The sequence below is a fragment of the Xenopus tropicalis genome, chromosome 7, assembly GCF_000004195.4.
Source record: "Xenopus tropicalis strain Nigerian chromosome 7, UCB_Xtro_10.0, whole genome shotgun sequence".
NCBI classification, from domain to species: domain Eukaryota; kingdom Metazoa; phylum Chordata; class Amphibia; order Anura; family Pipidae; genus Xenopus; species Xenopus tropicalis.
In genome coordinates this window covers 89925405-89952637 of record NC_030683.2, presented here as the reverse complement: position 1 = coordinate 89952637, position 27233 = coordinate 89925405, and the positions used below count along the sequence as shown (strand labels likewise).

The following is a 27233-nucleotide window of genomic DNA, read 5'->3' as shown; positions in this document are numbered from 1 at the left end:
AGACTTTTGAGATGGTTTTATTATACGCTTGGGTCTAACACTTTGCTCTGCAGTATGTATGGGATTTTCTCCCTGGATGTCTGTGAGCTCTGGTTCATGGTGTACTTGCTCAGATTCACCTGCAAATGAATGCACAGAGCCTTGCTGGGACATTTTGCACTTTTGGTGAAAAAAGGTTACTGTCTCTTTAAGAAGCTTATAGCAGTGGTAGGTGTGCAGGACAAACTGCAGTAGTGTTATAGCAGGATCCAGATAGTGTGTTTAGCCAGTTATAAGGGATATATGGCTGCTTAATATTCACAGGGTACAGACTGCACTTGTACAATCAGGTGCTTGCAGGGAGTTGTGAGCTGGCATTAAGCTTGGATGCAGACTGGATATAAATAGCTGCCTGTGAGTGGGGACTTGATGGAACAGGCACTCTGACAGCGGGTTATGGAATTCTATTTCTTTTGACTATTCTGACTCCAATTGCTGTGATAATGGCTGAGTTTCCCCTGAGACCCCTCTCCCTGGGCCTGTATGGAGCTGGGCACAACCACCGTGGGCAATCTTTGCCAGATAGCAGAACTCACCAGACACTTGGAATCCACAAAAGGTTGTTTATTTGTTGTAGGTTAACAAACATTGGGGGTGGATGGACAAATGCTGGAGGTCAAAAGAAATATTGCTTTCCCAACCCCTGGAGTAGCTCCTCACACATAGGAAGCAGGAACATGAATGGCATGATGGGAGGAACTGACATCACACATAAGGAAGGGGATGGGAGGGTATACAGACTTAGAAGTAAACAAGTTGTAATGCTACCTTGGTCACTAGGTGGCAGTGTAACAATAAGAATGCATATAAACCATTAACTATAAAACATAATATACAGTATTAACTGCTGGGGCAGCACAATGACAAAACTGTAAGACTTTTTTTTCTTTTAACATTTATTTTTATTGGTTTTAAAGGGGTCGTTCGCCTTTAAGTTACCTTTTAGTATGTTATAGAATGGTCAGTTCCAAGCAATTTCTTAGCAATTTGAATTATTTGCCTTCTTCTTTTTCTGACTTTTTCAAGCTTCCAATTAGTCACTGACCCCAACAGCCCATAAACTATGGCTTTATGAGGCTGCAGTTTTATTGTTATTGTAATTTTTTACTACTTATGTTTCTATTGAGTGCTATTCATATTTTAGTCTCTCATTTAAACCACTGCCTGGTTACTAGGGTAACTTGGACCCTGGCGACCAGATAGCCACTGAATTTCCAAACTGGAGAGTTGCTGAACTAAAAGCTAAATGATTGAATACAACAAATAAAAAATAGAAACCAAATGCAAATTGCCTCAGAATATCAATGTCTACATCGTAATATAAGTTAATTTCAAGGTGAACAATCGCTTTAAGAATTAGGGAGGGGGAGGAGATAGACGAAAGAAAAAGGGAGTAGTTTCGCTTGGGAGTTCCATATGGATATTTGCTGGTTGGATCACATTTTAAACATATTACATTGTACATTTTGCATGGACATTTCTTTGTATTCATCAGAGAGAATCAGGTCTTCTATCAATCCAGAGTTGCCACATTTTGTCGAACTTATTGAGAAAGCCCCTGCCTAGGTGGCTAGCTTTGCCACATCCTCTATTTGGGTGTTTTAGGGCATAATCATCTGGCAAAACTGTAAGACTTAGATAAAGGTGCCTTTTTTCGGGACATTTTCATTCATCAAAATGATCAAATTACGTGATTCGAATTCGTACATAGATGAATGGGCCCCTAAGTATCCAGGAAGGCTAAAAATGTGGAAACAGTACATAGATGTCATTCTAATTATCCAAAAAGGCTCCAAAATAAGATATGGTAATTCATTAACTGCAGAACCACCAGTGTTATTTATGCAGCAGTGTGTGAATGCTCTAAATGTATATAAACTTTCAAGGAACTACAAAATTATCCTTGAACACTTTGGAATGGCTATATACAATAAAGAAACTCACATAGCATGGCACATGAAAGAATTTCTTTACTTGTTTTAGCCTGAGACATAGGAAAGTGAACCTGCATATCAGTTAATCTGAAAAGAAAAGGTGAAATAAAGTATCAAGCTATGTGTAGCTACAATTGGATAAAGATGGGTTAACTGAAAACATGAATGACTGTTTTTGACATCAGTAGGGATTTATTGTTACTAATGGCAACAAAATATGAAAACAGGGTCAGTCCTTTTAGTGACATAATAAGGAGCACCTGCTCAGTCCATTGACAGGAAAGATGGGTTATCAATAGAAAAAGGAGTTTACTAAAACAATGAAATGTGTTGGGTGGGGTTGAATGCTGGCAAACTTCTGATTTCATTATTGTGCTGTGTTGAATATAGAACTAATAGGTATAGGACCTGTTATCCAGAATGCTGGGGACCAGGGGTAGTCTGGATAAGGGGTCTTTCTTTAATTTGGATCTCCATACCTTGTCTACTAAAAAAACAATAAAACATTAATTAAACCCAATAGGATTGTTTTGCCTCCAATAAGGATTAATTATATCTTAGTTGGGATCAAGTACAAGGTACTGTTTTATTAAAAAAAGAAAATTCAAAATTATTTGATTAAAATGGAGTCTATGGGAGACTGGATTTCCGTAATTCGGAGCTTTCTGGATAACGGGTTTCCGGATAAGGGGTCTGATACCTGTACTGCTGTACATTGTTAGACCTGGCCTGTACCAGAGAGGCCCTAAATAACAAAGGCATATGAGTAACTTGGTTTGAAAATGTATGTGACACAACAGCATATGATAAAGATTAGTGAGCTGGGTATTTGGGATTGGTTGATTAAGGTAGCATGCTGTTTAACAATAAATTGCAACACCTCTGAGTTTTTTGACCTTTAAAAAAGCACATAGACTTCAGCTTTGTTATTTTATATAGTATATATTATATGTATAGATATATTGTCCACTGTATATAAATTGTGACGCCAATAGATATAAATGAAGTCACTTATGTCACGATTCATGCAGCTATAAAAGTCTCTGACAAGTTCTATTAGCTATGTATGAGCAGCCTCATTTTACTGTAGTCATGAAGGTACTCATTGAGGTCTGATGTGTTTAAGTTTTTGCATTAGTGGTACTATATTTACAAAGTGTCCACTCTCGAACGTATAAAGATCAACTGCAAATAGAACATTCCATAACATACTAAAAAATAACTTAACCCTTTCACTGCCAGCCAATTTGCCCTAAAAGCGAACATCTACTGCCAAGCAATTTTGAGACATTTTGCACTCATTACATTTGCTTAAGTTTTTTGACAAGAAAGCCTACATGAAATAAGGCAAATTATATATCGTTTTTTCCGGAGCGAATTGGACTTTAACACTGTAAAAAAAAAAATCAATTTTTCAAGAGATGTAACAAAAATTTTGAGTGAAATATGTAAAAAAATAAATAAATAAAGAAAAATATGTTTTTATTTTGTGTTTTTCTTTCAAGAAAAATTACATTTACTGACAAAAATTTTATTATTCGTAAAAGCCCCGATTCTGCTGAATCCACCAATACCAAATATGTATTGGTATCCCACTTTTCTTGCCCAGAATACACCCCAATAATAAAACAACATTTTCTACAATTTTACATTGAAACAAAACCGATAAGCGCATCTCTAGGTTAACATGGTATATCTAATGATAGAAGTGAAAGACCTCCATAAGTTACGTATTTTTAGAAACTACACACCTCTAGGTTTTTGGGTCTGGGGTAGTTTTTTGCTCTAAATGCAGTTGGCGTCATAAAGATCACTACGAAATTCAACAATACTTTTTTGGATTTTTTTTATTTTATGAAATGCCATCAAAGTCACAAGACAAAAGTGAATTTGAGAAAAAAATCTCTAATAAAAATTTTCAAATGAAGTTAAATATGAAAGAACAAGTTCTCACAAGTAAAACAATACCCCACATGCAAGTGTGCACCTAAAGATGGGGCCACCAAACACCCCAAAACAGGGGCAATACATATAGCAATTTCAGCTGGAAAGTTTGGGGCTACTCTCTAAGTGCACTCCTTGCAGTTTTTTAGTCAAAACACCCCCTACCTGTGAAATAGCCCCCACAAACCATATATTTCTTGAAAGTGCACACCTGCAGCTATTCAACGGTGCCATGCTTGTTCCCCTACATGAAAAACTGTGGACGCAGTTCTTCGTAGAAGTTCGCAGTTTGGTCTGAAATGAAGAAAAAAAAAGATCCAAAGTTAAATTTCTCCCCAAAATTGCCATGACAACTACAAAAAACCTGCTCAATATCAACCTACAAATTCTCCCGAACAAAACGATACCCCACATGCAAGTGTGCACCTAAAGACGGGGCCACCAAACACCCCAAAACAGGGGCAATAATACGAGCAATTTCAGCTGGAAAGTTTGGGGCTACTCTCTAAGTGCACTCCTTGCAGTTTTTTAGTCAAAACACCCCCTACCTGTAAAATAGCCCCCACAAACCATATATTTCTTGAAAGTGCACACCTGCAGCTATTCAACGGTGCCATGCTTGTTCCCCTACATGAAAAACTGTGGACGCAGTTCTTCGTAGAAGTTCGCAGTTTGGCCTGAAATGAAGAAAAAAAAAGATCCTAAGTTAAATTTCTCCCCAAAATTGCCATGACAACTACAAAAAACCTGCTCAATATCAATCTGCAAATTCTCCCGAACAAAACGATACCCCACATGCAAGTGTGCACCTAAAGACAGGGCCACCAAACACCCCAAAGCAGGGGCAATACATACGAGCAATTTCAGCTGGAAAGTTTGGGGCTACTCTCTAAGTGCACTCCTTGCAGTTTTTTAGTCAAAACACCCCCTACCTGTAAAATAGCCCCCACAAACCATATATTTCTTGAAAGTGCACACCTGCAGCTATTCAATGGTGCCATGCTTGTTCCCCTACATGAAAAACTGTGGACGCAGTTCTTCGTAGAAGTTCGCAGTTTGGCCTGAAATGAAGAAAAAAAAAGATCCAAAGTTAAATTTCTCCCCAAAATTGCCATGACAACTACAAAAAACCTGCTCAATATCAATCTGCAAATTCTCCCGAACAAAACGATACCCCACATGCAAGTGTGCACCTAAAGACGGGGCCACCAAACACCCCAAAACAGGGGCAATACATACGAGCAATTTCAGCTGGAAAGTTTGGGGCTACTCTCTAAGTGCACTCCTTGCAGTTTTTTAGTCAAAACACCCCCACCTGTAAAATAGCCCCCACAAACCATATATTTCTTGAAAGTGCACACCTGCAGCTATTCAACGGTGCCATGCTTGTTCCCCTACATGAAAAACTGTGGACGCAGTTCTTCGTAGAAGTTCGCAGTTTGGTCTGAAATGAAGAAAAAAAAAGATCCAAAGTTAAATTTCTCCCCAAAATTGCCATGACAACTACAAAAAACCTGCTCAATATCAATCTGCAAATTCTCCCGAACAAAACGATACCCCACATGCAAGTGTGCACCTAAAGACGGGGCCACCAAACACCCCAAAACAGGGGCAATACATACGAGCAATTTCAGCTGGAAAGTTTGGGGCTACTCTCTAAGTGCACTCCTTGCAGTTTTTTAGTCAAAACACCCCCTACCTGTAAAATAGCCCCCACAAACCATATATTTCTTGAAAGTGCACACCTGCAGCTATTCAACGGTGCCATGCTTGTTCCCCTACATGAAAAACTGTGGACGCAGTTCTTCGTAGAAGTTCGCGGTTTGGCCTGAAATGAAGGAAAAAAAAAGATCCAAAGTTAAATTTCTCCCCAAAATTGCCATGACAACTACAAAAAACCTGCTCAATATCAATCTGCAAATTCTCCCGAACAAAACGATACCCCACATGCAAGTGTGCACCTAAAGACGGGGCCACCAAACACCCCAAAACAGGGGCAATACATACGAGCAATTTCAGCTGGAAAGTTTGGGGCTACTCTCTAAGTGCACTCCTTGCAGTTTTTTAGTCAACACACCCCCTACCTGTGAAATAGCCCCCACAAACCATATATTTCTTGAAAGTGCACACCTGCAGCTATTCAACGGTGCCATGCTTGTTCCCCTACATGAAAAACTGTGGACGCAGTTCTTCGTAGAAGTTCGCGGTTTGGCCTGAAATGAAGGGAAAAAAAAGATCCAAAGTTAAATTTCTCCCCAAAATTGCCATGACAACTACAAAAAACCTGCTCAATATCAATCTGCAAATTCTCCCGAACAAAACGATACCCCACATGCAAGTGTGCACCTAAAGACGGGGCCACCAAACACCCCAAAACAGGGGCAATACATACGAGCAATTTCAGCTGGAAAGTTTGGGGCTACTCTCTAAGTGCACTCCTTGCAGTTTTTTAGTCAAAACACCCCCTACCTGTGAAATAGCCCCCACAAACCATATATTTCTTGAAAGTGCACACCTGCAGCTATTCAACGGTGCCATGCTTGTTCCCCTACATGAAAAACTGTGGACGCAGTTCTTCGTAGAAGTTCGCAGTTTGGTCTGAAATGAAGAAAAAAAAAGATCCAAAGTTAAATTTCTCCCCAAAATTGCCATGACAACTACAAAAAACCTGCTCAATATCAATCTGCAAATTCTCCCGAACAAAACGATACCCCACATGCAAGTGTGCACCTAAAGACGGGGCCACCAAACACCCCAAAACAGGGGCAATACATACGAGCAATTTCAGCTGGAAAGTTTGGGGCTACTCTCTAAGTGCACTCCTTGCAGTTTTTTAGTCAAAACACCCCCTACCTGTGAAATAGCCCCCACAAACCATATATTTCTTGAAAGTGCACACCTGTAGATATTCAGCGGTACCATCCTTGTTCCCCTACATGGAAAACTGTGGACGCAGTTCTTTGTAGAAATCTGCGGTTTGAAATGAAGAAAAAAAAAGATCCAAAGTCAAAATTCTCCCTAAAATTGCCGTGACAACTACAAAAAACCTTCTCAATATCAATCTTCAGCTTCTTCTGAATCAAACGATACCCCACATATGTGAGTATCAAAAGACACACCCACCAAACACCCTAAAACTAGGGCAATAGCTAAATCTGGTGGCTATGCTATAAGTGCATATCTGCTAGATTTTGAGTCTTAACACCAGGGCCGCTGCTGGCCAAATGGGTGAAATTTACTTTGGTGCCCCCTCCCCCAAATATTACCGAGGAAAAAATAAAAAAAATAAAAAAAAACACCTACTATAGGGGCCAAAATAGAACCAATTGCCCCCATAAACAGTACCCCCCATAGACAGTAGCACCCACACAAAGTGCCCCCAATTGCCTCATACACAGTACCCCCCATAGACAGTAGACCCCACACACAGTGCCCCCATAGAAAGTACCCCCAATTGCCCCCATAAACAGTACCCTCCATAGACAGTAGCCCCCCACACAAAGTGCCCCCAATTGCCTCATACACAGTACCCCCCATAGACAGTAGCCCCCATACACAGTTCCCCCAATTGCCCCCATAGAAAGTACCCCCAATTTCCCCCATAGAAAGTACCCCCAATTGCCCCCATAAACAGTGCCCCCCATAGACAGTAGCCCCCACACAAAGTTCCCCAATTGCCTCATACACAGTACCCCCCATAGACAGTAGCCCCCACACACAGTGCCCCCATACAAAGTACCCCCAATTGCCCCCATAAACAGTGCCCCCAAAAACAGTACCCCCAATTGCCTCATACACAGTACCCCCCATAGACAGTAGCCAGCCCGCACAGTGCCCCCACAGAAAGTACCCCCAACAGACCAGTGATCGTCGGCGCCTCCTTCTCTCTTATGCCGCGGCAACAGGCACTTCTATAAGGTTGCGCCTCGTCGCTGATGTGTGACGTCATACGCACGGGCGCAACCTTATAAAAGGGCCTGTTGCCGCAGCATAAGAGAGAAGGAGCCGCTGGCGCTGACTGGCTGACTGGCGCTGGCGAAGACTTGGTATGTTGTTGCGCAGAGTGCGCACTCTGCGTAGGGAGCGGCGGTACTGTCTGGGTGCCCCCCTGGGAGTTGGTGCCCTACGCAGAGTGCGTACTCTGCATATAGGGAGCGGCGGTACTGCTTAACACCCCCCTTACCTGGAAAATACCCCCAAATTCCTTGATAGTGCTTACCTGCAGCTATTCAGGAAAACCATCCTTGCTTCCCTACATATAGAATTGTGGACACAGTTCTCCGATGAACTTTGCAGTTTAGCCTAAAATAAAGGATAAAAAAAGATCCAAAGTTAGATTTCTCCTTGAAATTGCAATAATGACTAAAACACCCTGCCCAATTTAGCCCCAAATAAATTCTACTTACGTTTATCTATTTAGTTGAGCATCTTTCAGCCCTTTCGTTTCATGTGTACTTCACTGAATTGTGAGCATTTGAGATGCTAACAATAAAGCTTGCATTAGCTAAAGAGGTGATGTCAAGTCTGATCACGCTTGCGGTTCATGTAAGCCAGACATCCTCAAACTATGGCCCTTGGGCTTGATACGGCTCCCTAAGATAATTTACCTGTTCCCCAATATGATGCGAGGCGGAGAGCAGATGGACGCAGCAGAGAGCGGAAAGACCCAGCGGAGAGCGGAAGGACACAGCACTTAAAAAATTTGACGACCCCTGATGTAAGCATTTAGCTTTTTGCTAAATTGTGGTGCTAGGTGACTAAGAAGAAAATATAGGCTTCCCAAAATTAAAGATATCCTCAGTAAGTTGTCAGTTATGCCTTCAGCTCAGTACTAAAATCCATAATAAAGAGAAAGACTACAATTAGCATTGAATTAGTTGATTAGTAGATAATAGTTGATTAGTATTGAAATGCAAACTGTCCCCATCTATCAGCAAACCATAACTACTTTCACAACTGCAAAAAAAAACCCCTAAACATGCAAAAATCACTTTACAAAAAAGCTGGAGCCCATAATAAAAACAAGATTTCAGGGAGACCCAATAAACTAGTAAAATCTGAAATATTGTCCAAAAAAACAGATAGCAAGGGCAGCTTATGAGGTGTTAGTAAAAACTTTGTGGCATCAGCAGGGGAGATGAAATCATCAGCAGGCAAGATGAATCATCATAATCATCACGCACCACAACTTTGTAGGCGCCCTGTGCGTTACCTAACACCTCAATTGGCTATACCCCCAGTGCCATCCATAATAAGGAATATATTAGGGTACTGAAAATTGCAAAAAAACCACAACTGCCCTGAATACATAAATCAAAGTATACTATATAAATTTTGCACAAAATGGGATACCAATGCTTACTATAAATCCAATCCAAACCAATACACAATTTATAAACCTTTCAGTAGTGCAGCCGTGTATGGTATATTTCAAAACATGGTTTGAAACATAACCCGGGGTTGCGAGGGCACTTTGGGCAATAGTACCTTGTATCTCGTCTTATACCATTTTTGCGGCACACTTTGCAGGCTTTCTGGGCTCTCTGTTTGCCAGGTGTGGGTGGAAGCGTATCTATAAAATGCTTCCCAATCAATCGGGCCACATTGTCACTAGGGGGCATCTCAGGCACTGTCTCCTCTACACCACCAAACAACAGGGCAGGGAGTATCTGCAGCTGGTATTTATAATAGGACAATTTGGGACCTGGTACTGCTGCCTTATACACAATATATGAATTTCGGAGGGCCATTTGAATCAAATATATACCAACTTTCTTGTACCAGGCCCTTGTTTTCCGGGTGGCGTTGTAATAATGATGGAGTTGGTCAGTTCTATCAACACCACCCATGTACTTACTGTACTCCTTGCTACAGAGAGGCTTATTTTTGGGGGGCCTACCAACTCTCTGTTCTGTAATTACTGACTCATCGTGGATTGTGGTCAGCATGAAAACATTTTTTTTGTCAAAAAATTTGATGGCAAGGAGCTCATTATTTCTAAGGGCATAAGTCTCTCCACGATTCAATTTTTTATCAAGCAAAGGCCTGGGCAATCCTTTTCGGTTACGATTTATGGTGCCACAGGCTGGGGTATCTAAACTATATAGGGCAGTGAACAAGTGGATACTAGAATAAAAGTTATCCACATATAAGTGGAAACCTCGGCCCAGAAGTGGAGAAATGAGCTCCCATACAATCTTTCCACTGACAGTCAAGTCAGGGGGACAACCAGGGGGATCTAATTTGGAGTCCTTGCCTTCATAAATCAGGAAATAGCTAGTGTACCCCGAGCTGCTGTCGCAAAGTTTATAAAATTTGATCCCATAGCGGGCACGCTTGCTTGGGATGTATTGACGGAATTTTAGGCGCCCTTTGAAGAGGAGAAGGGACTCATCAATACAAATATTTTTTGAGGGAGTGTATACTGCTGCGAAGCGCTCAGACAGGCTGTCTATAAGGGGCCTTAATTTATGCAGCCTGTCATGGCCGGGCTGATCAGGGGGTACAGCTGTAGCATTACTATTGAAATGCAGAAACCGGAGCAGTAGCTGATACCGGTTTCTAGGCATTGTGGCAGAAAAGACAGGGATAGACAACACTGTAGTGGTATCCCAGTAGGACTCCAAAGAATTGGCTTTTATGAGACCCATAGCTAAAGTAAGTCCCACAAACCTCTTCATTTCATTAACATCGGTGGGATGCCATGCATGAGCTCGAGCATACCTAGGCAGGGGATTTTGGGTAAGATACTGCTCGGCATATACATTGGTATAGAGGACCATATCCTGTAGGATGGCCTCAGTCATAAATAATTGGAAAAAATTTATGGGCTCAAAATTACTGGTGTCCACCTTGACGCCAGGGACTGCAGTAAATGGGGGGATCTCAGGGGGAAAATTACAAGGAGGCCTCCACGCAGGCTCTCCTCCAGCTGCAGCATCAGCCCTATCGCCCGCTTCCTGATTTTCCAAATCATCAACATCCTCATCTACCTCCATAGGCTCCTCAAGAGCACTAACAGTGCTGCTGCTACACCATGACTCCTCAGTAGAAGAGTCACTCTCTGATGCAGGGGGCACATACTCAGAATCGGAGTCACTAAACTCCTCTGAGCTAGAGGCCATGCACAGTGCAGCAGCCTCTTCAGCAGAAAAAAACCTTCTTGCCATGTTGCTAACAAAATATGTACCGGCTAATCTAAAACTCAATCAGTGACAAAGAACTAACAATCAAGCAAAAGGATTACTTGTAAAACCACTGCAACAGGCAAGGCAGAGACTGGAGAAAAAAAACCCAACTGATAATATAAACAAACCAGACCAAGAAAAAAAACTGCTAATAAGCTCAACCCCCTGAACTCTCCCAACTCCCTGGAACTTTCTGGAACAAAAACCCTATCAGACTAGCCAAAGAACTAGAGGTCAAGTTAGAGGCAGTTATAACAACAATGCAAAATAAAGATAAAATAAAACCACTGAAAATCAAGAGCAATGAACAGCAATATAAAACTGAAAATCCAAAGTACAAAGAAGAACAAGTTACAACTAGTAATTAGAGCAAAATCAAGCAATGAACAGTAATTAGAACCAAGCAAAACTCAAAATTCAAAATAAAATCACTGAAAATCAATTGAACTAGTAATGAAAAGCAATATAAAACTAGAAGTACAAGCAAGAACTAGTCAGAAGTAAAACTAGTCAGAAGTCAAAGCAAAACTCAAACAACAATGAGATGGTGGTAACAAGCAAAATATATAATAAAGCAATAAAATGGGATACTTGTAAAACTACTGCAACAGGCAAGGCAGAGACTGGAGAAAAAAACCCAACTGATAATATAAACAAATCAGACCAAGAAAAAAAAAATGCTATAAGCTCAACCCCCTGAACTCTTCAACTCCCTGAACTCTCTGGAACTTTCTGGAACAAAAACCCTATCAGACTAGCCAAAGCACTTACAATCAAATAAAATGCAATTAGTAGTAACTAGTGGTCAAAATATCACAAATCAATAACAAGAGAACCAGTAATAATTAGGAATAAAAAACTATAAATTCAAAGCACAAGCAAAAACAAGTTAGAACCAGTTATAAAAAGCAATGCAAACCTCAAGATTCAATACAATAACTGAAAATCAAAACAACCAGCAATGAACAGTAATATAAAACTGAAAATGCAAAGTACAACCAAAAACAAGTAATAAGAGCAAAGCAAAACTCAAACAATAAAATCACTAATAATCAGAAATGATGGTAACAAGCAAAAGTATATAACAAAAGAGCAACGCAGAAAAGAATAATCAATAAAATCACAATAAAAGGCAATGAACAAATAACAGTGAACAAATAAATGAAATAACAAACAGTGAATAAAAGGACACAACACCAAATAAACAGGTTTTTTTGGACAAAAACAATGACACAAAGACACAAAAACAAACGTAAAGCAAAATATTTTTTTTTTTTTTAATAGATAAGTGTAAGTGTATGTGTGTAAGTGTATGTGTATAAGTGTATGTGTGTAAGTGTAGTGAGTGCAAATGTAAGTTAGTAAGTGTAGTTAGTGTAAATCTGCAAAAAAAAAGTAATGTAAAGTACTAAAATGTAAAAATGTGTAGTAAGTGTGTAGTAAGTGTGTAGTAAGTGAGTAGTAAGTGTGTAATGTAAAAGCAAAGGGACTACCCGAGGGCAGGCACAGCAAATCTCACAGCCAAGGACCGCAGGAGAACAGCAGCACACAGCAGGAGGGCTCCAGCAACATCCAGGACCAGCAGAGAGGCAGAGGGCGGCGCTGGGGGGCTGAGTTTAAATACCCCAGCAGCAGGCACATGTCTATGACGTAGCCGCTGCTCTGGGGTCCTTCTTGGGGTCATCTGACGCAACAGCGTCACTTCCAGCCCCCAGCGCTCGTTGCCTAGGGGATCCTGCAGCGATCGGCGGCTTTTGAAAGAGGAAGAAGCCGCCGATCAGTATCCACATGGCCACAAGCAGGAAGACGTACAAGGTACGTCGCTGGCACTCAGTGCATTGCCTTGCCAACACGTACGCCGTACGGTGTTGGCAGGCAAAGGGTTAAAGGTGAACCACTCCTTTAATATTGTGTTGCCCCTAGGGGCCTCAGTAGACAGCTGGTAAATTGGTTATCATGTTGTTTAACCCTCTTTTTGCATAGAATACCCTAGCTGTCTGTGTAGATGTCAGGAGTTTTGGACAATCACCTCTAGAGGCAGAACAATCAGTGACTCTTCACAACCTACCCTCTTGCATATTGGAAGTATTTCTCCTTCTAGAAATCAATTTTTTGATTGTCCTGTCTCCAGGAGGTAGGATTGGGGTTATGTCCATTAGTTATAGTTGGTAGAGCAGATTGATTTTAGTTTTCTTTTCAGGGGAGATGTAATTGGTTATCCCGCAATGTATATTTATTATAAATAATAACAACTTCTATACAGCTTACAGACAGCATGCAGGAACTGCATAACCCCAAATGCATTGCACTGTAATGTTCCTTTTCTTATTTACATCATGTGTGCAAGGGATTGTGCGCTTTGGGAGATGTTGTTATTGTTGCAGAAAGTGTCTGTACAAAATTATATAGTGTGTTCGATTAATACTACCTGTTTTATTCATTTTCCTTTTATTTCTTTTAACAGGAACATTATATTCAGATACAGTGTGTAAACCATGCCCAGAAGGAACCTACAGTAATGAAAACATGTCAAGCATTTGCTCTAAATGGACCAAGTATGATATATTAGTATTTCCTTAACTTCCGTGCCTTAGTGAATTGTATTTCAGAATTGATTTTCTAAAAATAAGGTTTTAACCCAAAACTGTGATTTACAGAACAAACAAATGATTTAACATTTTCCTGGTGAAAATTGGAAACACTTATCATGTGCTTCTTGGAATCTGTAGTTCTGTTGTTAAAATTTGCAGAACAGTCACTGAAAAACGGTACTGAAGACCCAATAGATTTCTATCACAGCAGCAACATGTGGCAACCAATCAGACATTACATATGCTGAATTTCCATGATTAATCGAAGCACAGTGACAGGAAACTTTTTCAGAAAACTGTTTAACTAATGGCACATTTAGCAAAGCAGCACATTTGTGTCTATTTGTCACAATTCAGTCAAACCATGTTATATTTTTGACAGCAGCACTAATATCCCTCCAAAATGTTCATCTCCAGCTCAGATTTCAAGTGGGAATTAACAATTCAGACAAGACCCAAACGTTTAGTACAGGTATTAGAGCTATGATCCCAGATGATTTGGACTTGGGGTTTTCTGGATAAGGGGGTCCTTCTGTTGAGCACCATGCCTTAAGGCTGCTAGTGAACTTTAAACTTATATTCTTTGATTATGCAAAAACAATGGGACACCATTAGAATATAATTTTAAGGGAGGGGATCCAGTTGATAATTTGTTTCTTTCCCCCTATTTCCCTCCAATTTTTTTACCTGAAGCTAAGAATCACCACTGAGGCTACATGTGCAGCAATAACAGAAAGAACTATAAGTACAATAAGAACAATAATACATTTAAGAACTGTTATTTTATGAACAGACTTTATAGAACAGAACTTTTTTTAGCTGGATTTATACAACTTTTTTTTTTAATAAACTTTGTTTGTTAAAGGGGTTGGTTACCTTAAAGTAAATTTTAAGTATGTTATCAAATGTCTTATTCATAGCAACTTTTCAATTGTTTTTTATTTATTTTTTTTTTATAGTATGTGTATTTTTTGCTTTCCTCTTCTACATCGTTCCAGCTTTCTGTGAGCTTAGAATTTTATTATAATTGTTACTTTTTAAATCTTTATTTAAGTCCCTCTCCAATCATATTCCAGTATCTCATTCAAGCCACTGCCTGGGTCCTAAGGTAAACAAGACCCTAGCAACCAAATAGCTGCTAAAAATCCAAATGCGACAACTGCTGAATAAAAAGCTAAATAAGGTGAACTACCCCCTTAAGGGGCTGAAAATGTTGTAATTATATATAATATATGTAATTATATATATATATAAATATAATTGGCCTAGTGTTATTAGTTATTGAGGAATCAGGCAGGGAGCTAGCCAAAGTGTGGGCTGATATAGCTGAGTTGACATTAGTGTTGACATCTGACCAATCTGTTAATTGATTACAGAAGTTGGAAGCTGGAGTACAACAGTATAAACAGGATCTTATAGCATTTAAACAAGCTAAAATAATTAAAGTGGATCAAGACTATAAAGATTGGAGGGTTTATGGTTGGTTGATTGGGGGGGGGGAGGGGATAAGGAAAACCAGACACCGTTTTAGGAAGCAAAGGGATCTTTCCACAATAGCTCTGGAGATTCCCCTTCATCCAACTCAGAGAACAACCGGTCAAGAGGGGGCTGGGCTTGTTGTTCAGAATCAGAACCGTTTTTTAGGAAAAATCGAAGGTGGTGCGGGGGTGGTAAATCGAAGAGACAGACCTCCCAAAAAAACAACACTGTGATATTCACATGTACTAACACCAGGGGAAGTTTCTCTCCTCTCACGGGGATTGTCTTTTGTGCCAGTGACCAACAATGATCCCTTCAATCTGGAGGTTGATCTATTTAGGTTTCAACGTAAACTAAAATTGAAAGATCGTTTTAAAGATCAAACTGGTATAGAGAGAGAAATTCCGCTACGTCAATCAAAACATATACCAAGATAGTACAAAGGGAAAGTAATGAATTAATTGGGAAGTCTAAAAAAATTTTTTCCAACTTAACGAAACTGGGAAGGGATGCCATTGATTTTTTGCGTGATGCTAAACAACTTGTAGTGTGCCCTGCTGACAAAGGTGGAGCAATAGTGCTCTTGGATTTAATGTATTATAGGCAGGAGTTGTTACAGCTCTCTGATCCTAATGTATTTGAAAAACTATTGGGTGAACCTACCTCAAAATTTAAACTCAAACTAGATGTGAAATTAGAACATGCCACGACAGCTGGATGGATCAGTGAGGGGTGTTGTGAATTTTTAACAACTCAGTTTCCTAAATGCCCGATTATTTACACCCTTCCTAAGGTGCATAAGAATCCTTCTGGCCGTCCTATCATATCAGCTAGGGGTTCACTGTTTTCAAATGTGGCCATGTATCTTGATAGTCTTTTGCAACCCCAATGTGTCCACATGAGATATTACTTGGCCGACGCGTCATCGCTGTTAGATATTACCAGTGAAAACGTTATTTGTAACACTTGATGTGTGTAATTTATACACCATCGTCCCTTTTAATGAGGGGATTGCTGCATGCAGAAAAGCATTCATTGATGGTGGGGCCCCACCAGTTGAATTTTTGTGTTCCTTGTTGCAATTGGTCTTGACTTGCAATTATTTCAGATTTAAGCATATATTTTATCTACAGAAGACTGGCACGGCGATGGGCTCCAATGGGGCCCCCTCATACGCCAATTTATATGTGGATTAATTTGATATGTACAGTAAATATATTTATCCTAACTATGCAGACAATCTGCTTTTGTATCATAGATGTATCGACGTTATCTTAATTATTTGGTGTGGGGACCACATTGGAGTCGAATTGTTCATTGCCAGTCTGAATGCTCTACCTACTCCTGTAAAATTTACTTTGAATTATGCTAAAGATATGATTGACTTCTTAGATGTAAGAATTCTTCATACCTCCACGGGAGTTGGGACTACATTGTTTTGTAAAAGTACGGGCTGAAACACGGTCCTTCATTCTCATAGCTTTCATCCACCTTCAGTGATTAGATCTATTCCGTATACTCAATTTTTGAGAGTGTTTAGGATTAATACTGACTTTGCAGCTGCATTACAGCAAGCCAATGAAATGCATGATCGCTTTATTGAAAGGGGTTTCTTAGAGTTTCTTAACACTGAATTGGAGAACGCAAGAAAGAATTTACATGGTGGTAACTTGAATACTATACAAACAGGAACTCAACCAGACCGGATAGTATTTGTGAGTGATTTTACTCCGGTGAGTCGTGATGTTAATGGGGCAATTAAGAAACATTGGCCAATTTTACAATTAGACTCTGGTCTACTATTTGCTCATATGTCATCCCCAGTGTGTGCATATCGACGTGGGCGCTCACTCAGGGATATGCTGGTGGTGACTGATTTGAAACCTGAGCTATCGGGAATACGGCTTAGGACCAGTAAACCTGGATGCTTTAAGTGTGGCAATTGTAAGACTTGTGGATGTCTGATCACAGGGGCTACTTCTGCCCAACCACATACTGGGAAAAAGTTTTTGATCACACATAGGCTTTCCTGTACGTCTGAATACATTATATATTGCATTATGTATCCTTGCGGCCTATATTATATAGGAAAATGTATTACAGCCTTTCGCAAACAGATGAACAATCATAGATCAGTGATCCGTTTGGCTTTGGTAACTGGGAAATCCGATATTCCATTAGCCAGACATTTTGTACAGCACAAACACTCATTGCCCACGTTGAGAGCAATATTGATTGATCATATTCCCCCCGTCACGTGGTAGAGATAGATCCAAGCTTCTGTTACAGAGAGATGTTTTTACTTTCTTGTTTTCTATGAGCCAATACAGATGGTTACGGATGCCACTAGGGCATAATAGATTTACGGACTTTTAGATTTATGGATTTATAGATTTATTAGCCACTTTTTGGATAATAGCCATGGTAACCATTGTCTTACTGGGGGTGTACTTATATGGATTTTTACCTAATATACTAGTGGGCTGTGAACAATTATGGTTTGGATATTTACCTTGTGTGATGTGATATTTATGGTGTCTTATATACTGATTTCCTCATTTTTTTAACAAGATCTTTTTTAACAAGATCTTTTTAATGTTTTAAGACTTGAGATTCACACCTTTCACATTTTTTAGCAAAATATCACTCTTTATATTCAATTCAATATTAACACTTTTTTTGATGAACTTGTTGGGTTTTTAATCATATATCATGGATACTTTTGAGTAATGTTTATTATGGTGGGTTTACTTTAATGTCCCTATGTTCATATAGACAGTTGCATTATATTTAAAACTTTCTAACATGAGAGTACTTAAGGTAATATGGGATAAGATGGTTTGATAATTTGTATGTGATTGTTATGTATTGATATATGTATTTATTATAACTATTTCAGTGCTAGTTTACCCATATTTATGATTTTATGAAGAACTCCCTATGCTGAGCTATTGGATATTTAAGTGTTCACTGACAGAGTAGTGTTATATGATGGAGATTATACACAGTACACATTAGGTTAAAATATGCTAATTGATGGTGTGCACTGATTGGATAATGTTTGTATTTAACTATGCACCTCACTTCCTTTCCCTATCCTGATGACGATCCCATGTGGATCAAAACATGTAGACATTGTGTCTGATTAAAGGTCAATTTTATTAATACTTATGCCGTGAGTGCTTTCTATGGACTGGATGTGATTTGTGGGTCAGCAACCGGCCGTTGTTTTTTGGACTGGTGAGTGCCGATGCTGGGATACTATATATATATATGATGGTATGCTGAAATAAATCACTGACCTGATTGATGCTGTAGCTGTGAGTGCTTTCTACTGTTGAGTTTGATGCATTATTTTTGTCAGCACCCAGCCTGTGCCCGATACTGGTGAGTGCCGATTCTTTACAAGACTATATATATATATATATATATATAGAAACGAGTTGCTGGAAAGCTGCACACCATAAGAACAAGATAATACCTGGGTGCTCGTGCAGGAGGTATAGATACTCAGAGTAGGATTGACAGCACACGCAGGGTTTTCATATGAAAAATCACAAAGGTGTAGATGAATAAATGTGAGGCTTTATTCAGTCCGACGTTTCAGTTCCTATCTGGAACTTTCATCAGGGACAGCAACATCTCAGTGTAGTACAAACGTTTTTAAGCACAAAAGGGCGCCAAGCTTGTTGCTAGGCAACCACTAACACATATACAAAGTGACAAAATCAAATGGAAAACACAAAAAGACATAAAAAAACATAAAAAACGATTACAAAAAGTGTTTATAGGTATAGACATATAAGGACAATGTGTCCAGGGCCAAAGGGTACATAAAAGAAAAGATCTCAGTATATGGCAAAAGCTGGTCGTTTTGTAGCAATATAAGGTTGCAAAACATGAAAAGCCCCAACCACTCTCTGTTCCCATAGCGCTGGGCAGGAACCGCTAGTACATTAGGCCAACACCAAGGTACGGAACTTAAATTACATTAGCATACTGCTAGCGTCGCCGTTGCTAGGCAACCAACCCCACAGAAGTGAATGGGCATCGTAGGCCACATCGTATTCAGCCGTCTAGAGAGGATATATAAGGAGCCAGCGGCAGACACACAGGTCGCCATAATAGTGAACCCAGTGTCGCCGCACAAGCTCACTAGTTAATCAGGAGTATGCCAGATTCATACAACTCCCGGGAGGCACATCTAAGCAACAGACCTATGGGTCACCGTAAAGGTGAACCCAGTGTCTCTGCAATGGCCCCCAAACTAATGAGAAGCGTGCCAAAATCGGGGTGCGCAATGTATTGAGTCCGAGGACCATGTAGAGCCAACATTAGGGCTCACACTTGGAGGTATAGATAACAGTGTAGATTGGTGCCCTCCGCAGGGCGTATATTCATACCGGGTGCCAGAGCCCTCCACAGGGCTTATACTCGTACCTGGGGTAAGGGGGAAACGCCTACCCCCCGGGTGTACAGCGGACCTACCCAGACTAAGGAGGAAGAAATGCCCCCCCGCGGGGCGATACACGCTAATGCAGAGAAGGGGCATGGGTACGCACAGCTACCCACATGCAGCACCTATATAGAAGGAATCGCAATAACCAGAGTAGCCACCAGAGGTCATGTGCATAGTATACGTAGTACCTAAACCCAGCAAAAAGAATTGCAACAATGTTGCTAAGGAAAAAATACATAGTAACAAAATGTATCTAGATAAATTGAAACCATGAAAAAAAAATGGTAGCAAGTAATCATAGTGTGGAAAGGAAAAGGGCTAATAAAAGGATGTGTTCATTCTCAGAAAGAGGAAAAATATAAAACTTTAAATAAAGCAGCCTAAGGGCAAAGTCTCATTCAGACCACGTGGAGCGACACAGTCCAATTTGTGTATCCAACGAGATTCTTTTCTGAGTAAAGCCAGCTCCCTATTGCCACCTCTTGCTAGGGGAGGCTGGTGGTCGATGGCCATACATTTAAATGTAGGCAAGGGGTGTCGCGCGACCGGCTGGATGGACTCACCCTCTTTCAGTGCTCTGCTGATGGCGGAGCTGTGGTTTCCGATACGTTCTCTCAAAGTGGTAATTGTTTTGCCCACTTAGTACAAGCCACACTGACAGGTAATAATGTACACTACAAAGGTAGAAAGACAGCCAAGTCTATAAGGAATTTTATGCCTTTTGCCCGTATGTGGATGTGGGAAATCTGGGCCGCACAGTAGGCACCTGCAGGTAGCACAATCCGGGCATTTATAGCACCCGAGTTTTTTGTACACGGAAAGCCAGTTTTTTTGTTTACCTTCATAGTTTTTAAAGTCAGTTTTGACTAGCAAGTCTCTTAAGCTGCTGCCTCTTTTATAACCTATGACGGGCTTGTTGGCATGATAAAGAGATAATGATTCATCCTCATTAACCATCTGCCAATTTCTAGTGATACTCTCTGAGAGTGCATGGGAGGTGGATGAGAAGGTGGTGGTAAAGATGAGTGGTGTCGGTTGTTCGTCCCGTATGCAGTCTTTATTAAGCAAAGTGTCTTGAGTGTGAGTGAGAGCCCTTTCAAGTTGTGTAAGTAGAAGATGTTCCTTATAGCCTCTTTCCAGAAACCTATCAAACATCTCTTGGAGTTGCATTTTAGCCGTTTCAGGTGAGCTATTGTTCCTGATGACCCTAAGAAATTGGGAATACGGGATGCCCTTAATAGTAGCAGGAGGGTGGTGACTAGAGGCATGTAGGATCGAGTTATGGTCCGTAGGTTTGTGAAAAAGTCTGGTACCCACTTTACCATCTGTTTTGAAGATATTAAGGTCCAAAAAGTCGATGTTATCTTTATGGTGATTTAGAGTCAATTTGATGGGACAATCGAGATCATTGAGGTGCTGGTGGAAAGACAGCAGGGATTCTTCGCTTTCGGTCCAGGAACAGGTCATCGATATACCGGAAATATACCGAGATGGATTTATGCAGTAAAGGTAGCAAATGTGTTAGTTCAAAATCAGCCATATATAGGTTGGCATACGATGGTGCCAGGGCACTGCCCATTGCGGTGCCAGACAGTTGCAGGAAAAAAATCTTTCTCGAAACGAAAAAAGTTCCTAGTCAGTGTAAGTTCCAATAAATGCAGAAGGAACTCGGTGGGTGCACTCTTATCTTTGCTCATAGTTAATGCCCTCCTTACTGAGGAGATGCCCTGATCATGTGGAATTACTGTGTACAAACTGGTTACATCCATAGTGACTAAAATATGACTGTCCGGGATATCGCCAAGTGCCTTTAACTTTCTTATTACATGAGTAGAATCTTGGGTATATGAAGCCATAGTTTTGACTAAAGGTTGAAGGAAAGAGTCAATATACAGTGGAGGAAATAATTATTTGACCCCTCACTGATTTTGTAAGTTTGTCCAATGACAAAGAAATGAAAAGTCTCAGAACAGTATCATTTCAATGGTAGGTTTATTTTAACAGTGGCAGATAGCACATCAAAAGGAAAATCGAAAAAATAACTTTAAATAAAAGATAGCAACTGATTTGCATTTCATTGAGTGAAATAAGTTTTTGAACCCTCTAACAAAAAAAGACTTAATACTTAGTGGAAAAACCCTTGTTTGCAAGCACAGAGGTCAAACGTTTCTTGTAATTGATGACCAAGTTTGCGCACATTTTAGGAGGAATGTTGGTCCACTCCTCTTTGCAGATCATCTCTAAATCCCTAAGGTTTCGAGGCTGTCTCTGTGCAACTCTGAGCTTGAGCTCCCTCCATAGGTTTTCTATTGGATTAAGGTCCGGAGACTGACTAGGCCACTCCATGACCTTAATGTGCTTCTTCTTGAGCCACTCCTTTGTTGCCTTTGCTGTATGTTTTGAGTCATTGTCTTGCTGGAACACCCATCCACGACCCATTTTCAGTTTCCTGGCAGAGGGAAGGAGGTTGTCGTTCAGGATTTCACGATACATGGCTCCGTCCATTTTCCCGTTAATGCGAATAAGTTGTCCTGTGCCCTTAGCAGAAAAACACCCCCAAAGCAAAATGTTTCCACCCCCATGCTTGACGGTGGGGACGGTGTTTTGGGGGTCATAGGCAGCATTTTTCTTCCTCCAAACACAGCGAGTTGAGTTAATGCCAAAGAGCTCTATTTTGGTCTCATCAGACCACAGCACCTTCTCCCAGTCACTCACAGAATCATTCAGGTGTTCATTGGCAAACTTCAGACGGGCCTGCACATGTGCCTTCTTGAGCAGGGGGACCTTGCGAGCCCTGCAGGATTTTAATCCATTGCGGTGTAATGTGTTTCCAATGGTTTTCTTGGTGACTGTGGTCCCTGCTAATTTGAGGTCATTAACTAACTCCTCCCGTGTAGTTCTAGGATGCTTTTTCACCTTTCTCAGAATCATTGACACCCCACGAGGTGAGATCTTGCGTGGAGCCCCAGAGCGAGGTCGATTGATGGTCATTTTGTGCTCCTTCCATTTTCGAACAATCGCACCAACAGTTGTCACCTTCTCTCCCAGCTTCTTGCTAATGGTTTTGTAGCCCATTCCAGCCTTGTGCAGGTCTACAATTTTGTCTCTGACATCCTTGGACAGCTCTTTGGTCTTTCCCATGTTGGAGAGTTTGGAGTCTGCTTGATTGATTGATTCTGTGGACAGGTGTCTTTTATACAGGTGACTAGTTAAGACAGGTGTCCTTAATGAGGTTGACTAATTGAGTAGAAGTGTCTAACCACTCTGTGGGAGCCAGAACTCTTAATGGTTGGTAGGGGTTCAAAAACTTATTTCACTCAGTGAAATGCAAATCAGTTGCTATCTTTTATTTAAAGTTATTTTTTCGATTTTCCTTTTGATGTGCTATCTGCCACTGTTAAAATAAACCTACCATTGAAATGATACTGTTCTGAGACTTTTCATTTCTTTGTCATTGGACAAACTTACAAAATCAGTGAGGGGTCAAATAATTATTTCCTCCACTGTATGTAGAGACAGGCTGGTAGAGAGAACCAACCGCAGAGATAATCGGCCTGCCAGGAGGTGTTGATAAGGATTTGTGGATTTTTGGTAAGGTATATATGATGGGTGTGCGGGGATATTCAGTTAGTAAAAAGTTGTATGTGTCCAGGGTAATCCAACCCGCATTGAGAGCTTGGATAAGATAGTGATCCAGCTCATTTTTAAATTTAAAAGTTGGATCGCCAGATAGTGCTTTGTATGTATTAAAGTCGGAAAGTTGTTTCAGAAGTTCTTCCCTGTAGTATGTATAATCTAGTAGTACTATAGATCCCCCCTTGTCAGCAGGTCTGATGACCAAATTCTGGTCATTGTGGAGAGAACGAATTGCTTGTCGTTCAGCGGGGGATAGGTTAGGGTGCATTTTACTAATTTTACCCAGCTGTTTAGCTTCCAGAGAAAGTACTTTGCCAAAAGTCCGTACTGTGGGTGGTGTATTGGGGGGTTCAAAGTGGCTCTTACCCTTGAATGGGGGTTGCACTGTCTGGGCGGAGTTTCTGAAATGCTCTTTGAGTTTCAGTTTCCTCTGAAATTTGTATATGTCAACTAATGTGTTGAAGGTGTCGGGATGGGAACTGGGTACAAAGGAAAGCCCTCTAGACAGCAAGGAAAGCTCACCTTCAGTCATAATGTGTTGACTTAGGATAATATTTTCTTTGCTTTTGGGGGTTTGCTTTTTATGTTTCCATCCCCCTCGTCTGGTGTGGCGTCGCTTTCTTTGTCCCTTCTGGACCGGGTCGTCACCCCTAAAAAAGGTTGGTAGCAGGGTTGTTGTCAGAATCAGTGGACTGGTCTGAGCTGTCCAGAGTCAAAAGAGATTTGGGTAGCCTTTTCTTTCTCAGGGGTTTGAAACTACGGTTATCAGACTTAATTCCAAGTAACCACCCGTAAACCCGTTTATTTTTATAATCGTCAGACACCTTCCTGAGCTTGTTTTGTTTGAAATTAGTCAAGTCACGTTTGTACTTGTCAATACTGGTTTGTAGTTTACTAAGCCAATCCAAAGTGCTGTCAGTTTTAAGTGTGTCAAAATATTGTGTTTCAAGTGATTTCAGGTCAGCCCTGACTGTAATGAGTTCCTTCCCCACCTGTTCCACTACAAGTAAAAGTAAGTCAAACGAGCAATGATTTAGAATGCCGCACCACTTGCTGCAAAACTCTGGGTTGTTGCGGCCAATGGTAGGGATGTTACTTATTCTGAATCCCCTTGGAATCAGACTTTGTCTATGGTAGTTCGATAGATAAATTCCGTGTAGTTGCAGGTCAAGTTCCCTTTTCCTTAGGTTCAAAATATCATGGTAAGTGTCAATAGAAGACTTACTCACAGAGATGTCCAGTGGAGTTTCTGTAAAAAGAATTCTGTCCGCATCCGCTGTGTTGAAGGTGAAGTCCTGGCAGGTGTCTACTGCATAGGTAAACTGTGAGCCCCCTTCATCCATTCTTCAATATAGCAGATCAAAGTACAATTTCTTGCTGGGTTAAGAGTGATGTTATGAATAGCCTCAAACCGATCTCACAGCAGGACATAAGTCGTCATGGGATTATTACAGCAAACGAAAAACAAAATGGCTGGGTGCTGCTTTAGTAATACATGTAGAAATGAGTTGCTGGAAAGCTGCACACCATAAGAACAAGATAATACCTGGGTGCTCGTGCAGGAGGTATAGATACTCAGAGTAGGATTGACAGCACACGCAGGGTTTTCATATGAAAAATCACAAAGGTGTAGATGAATAAATGTGAGGCTTTATTCAGTCCGACGTTTCAGTTCCTATCTGGAACTTTCATCAGGGACAGCAACATCTCAGTGTAGTACAAACGTTTTTAAGCACCAAAGGGCGCCAAGCTTGTTGCTAGGCAACCACTAACACATATACAAAGTGACAAAATCAAATGGAACATAAAAAAACATAAAAAACGATTACAAAAAGTGTTTATAGGTATAGACAAATAAGGACAATGTGTCCAGGGTCAAAGGGTATATAAAAGAAAAGATCTCAGTATATGGCAATAGCTGGTCGTTTTGTAGCAATATAAGGTTGCAAAACATGAAAAGCCCCAACCACTCTCTGTTCCCATAGCGCTGGGCAGGAACCGCTAGTACATTAGGCCAACACCAAGGTACGGAACCTTTATATATATATAATTTTATGATTTTTACAACTCTTTTGAGTATTGTAATGTAGGGTACTAATCTTGTTATCTGTATAATGCCACTGCGTAGAATTGTCGCCTTTCGTTCCAATACATACTTTGCCTTTTATATTAAAATGGCAATTGGCACAGGTTCATATATTTACATCCTCAAATAAGAAGAGGTGCTCCCATCTCACTCTAAATTTGGGAACCACAAAACACTTGAAGAAATAGAAAAACTTGGGCACAATAATGTATTATGAAAAATAGAAAAAGTATCCTTTATTTGTGCTATTCCATTCCCAGCACTTTATTCTACATCACACCATAAGTTAAAATAAAATATAGAAACTAACACATGTGGAGCCCCACCTGGATCAAGTGTATATTTTAGCACAAATCAGGAGCATCACAGACATGGCAGACATCATTATATACTACCAGCTATGCATTAAAGGACATGTAAACCCCACACACAAAAATGTAATCAGTGAACAGCCTCTTAGAAATATTTCAATACCTGCCACACTGGTTGTCCAGAGGTTAATAGTAAGGCTGCAACATCCCCTTAATCACTTAGATTTCCTTCTCCTCCTGTAACTCACTCGACCCCCTCCCTTAGGAACTTGCTTTGATTTCTGGCTTGTGGGCATGCTCAGTTGTTCTAAACTGAAATTACTAAACACGCCCTCCAGTCTAGCAGCCAGTAAAGAGATGGCATTGCTGGTTCCCATAGAAACTCAGCTCTATCTGTCTGCTTCAATTATTTTCTCCCAACAAACTCTTCTGAGCTCAGCTCAAACAAAGCAGAACTTTTATCAGAGACAGTTGTGCCTGTATGAGCCTGTATTCTTGATGAAATGTATGCTGAATAAGGGTCTGTGTGTGTGTATGCTGTTTGCAGATTTAAATGTATCTGATTATGTATCAGAGGAAAAATGGCCACCGGATGAAAGCTGTGATGGTGCTGGCAAGCGGAGGGGATATATGCAGTACTAATGATGCCATTTGGGTGGTGGAGACGTGCCCAACTGATTAGGCACCTCATTGTAGGCAAATGTAGGCTTTACATGTCCTTTAATGAGATGAGGCTGTCCCCATTCTCCGCCGCCTCCCCCCCTTCCTTCAGAATTGCGCGAATGTGCATCCTTTTAGCTCACATACGAAGCACTGGGGACAGGACATGCTGAAGTTTTCTGCATATCCCATCCCCAGTGCTCTGTATGTGAGCAAAATTTATGTGCAGCTGGGCGGCATGCCACCCCTAAATGTATGCTGCCTAGGCCCAGGTCTTTGTGGCCTCCCCACAAACCCGTGCCTGGTAACTGATGTGGTTGGAGAGGTAGGATGAAGAATGTGCACTGGCACTAAAACTAAAATTTTCCAGGACACAGGTAAAGCTGAGAGTCACCCGATGACAGACTGACAGCATCAAAGAGCTAAAGACAAATTCACAAAATGTTGTTTAAAATGTTGTGTGAAAGACAAAATCTGAAATCTGTCTGTTTAAAGGACAAATTGGCAAAAGTGGAGATAGAGATTTGTGAATAAGGTGGTAAATCAGACAAATTGATCTCCACTGTTAATGCTATCTCGATATCACCACTTTTGTAATTTTCCCCTAAGGGGCTGATTCATTATGATTCATCTGAATTACGAGTACTATTTGCTCAAATTCACATTAAATACAAAAATTTCGGATGTGCGTTAATTTTGCGAAAAGTCGCATCGTGCTTGTACAAAAATATCATGGCTGAATAAAAGTGTTATTGTCGAGGTTGGTAAGAAAAAACGTGCTTTATGGGCATTCAAGTTAGCTGGGACAGCGGAAACTTTCATCAGGTACAAGGAAGCAAATAAAGCATGCAAAAAAGCTATCAAGCAAGCTAAAATAGAAATGGAAAGGGATATTGCAGCTAGGAGT

General features: G+C 40.6%; 1 protein-coding gene across 3 annotated transcripts in view; it reads left to right on the top strand.

The window, feature by feature from the left end:
- tnfrsf14 (TNF receptor superfamily member 14) overlaps nucleotides 1-27233 on the top strand; it is a 76438-nt gene that overhangs the window by 34288 nt on the left and 14917 nt on the right. For all 3 annotated transcript variants that reach the window (XM_004916156.4, XM_012967125.3, XM_031905864.1), the window contains one exon: nucleotides 13569-13659. In XM_004916156.4, the coding sequence (XP_004916213.1) occupies nucleotides 13569-13659 (91 nt within the window). The remainder of the gene's footprint in view (nucleotides 1-13568; nucleotides 13660-27233) is intronic.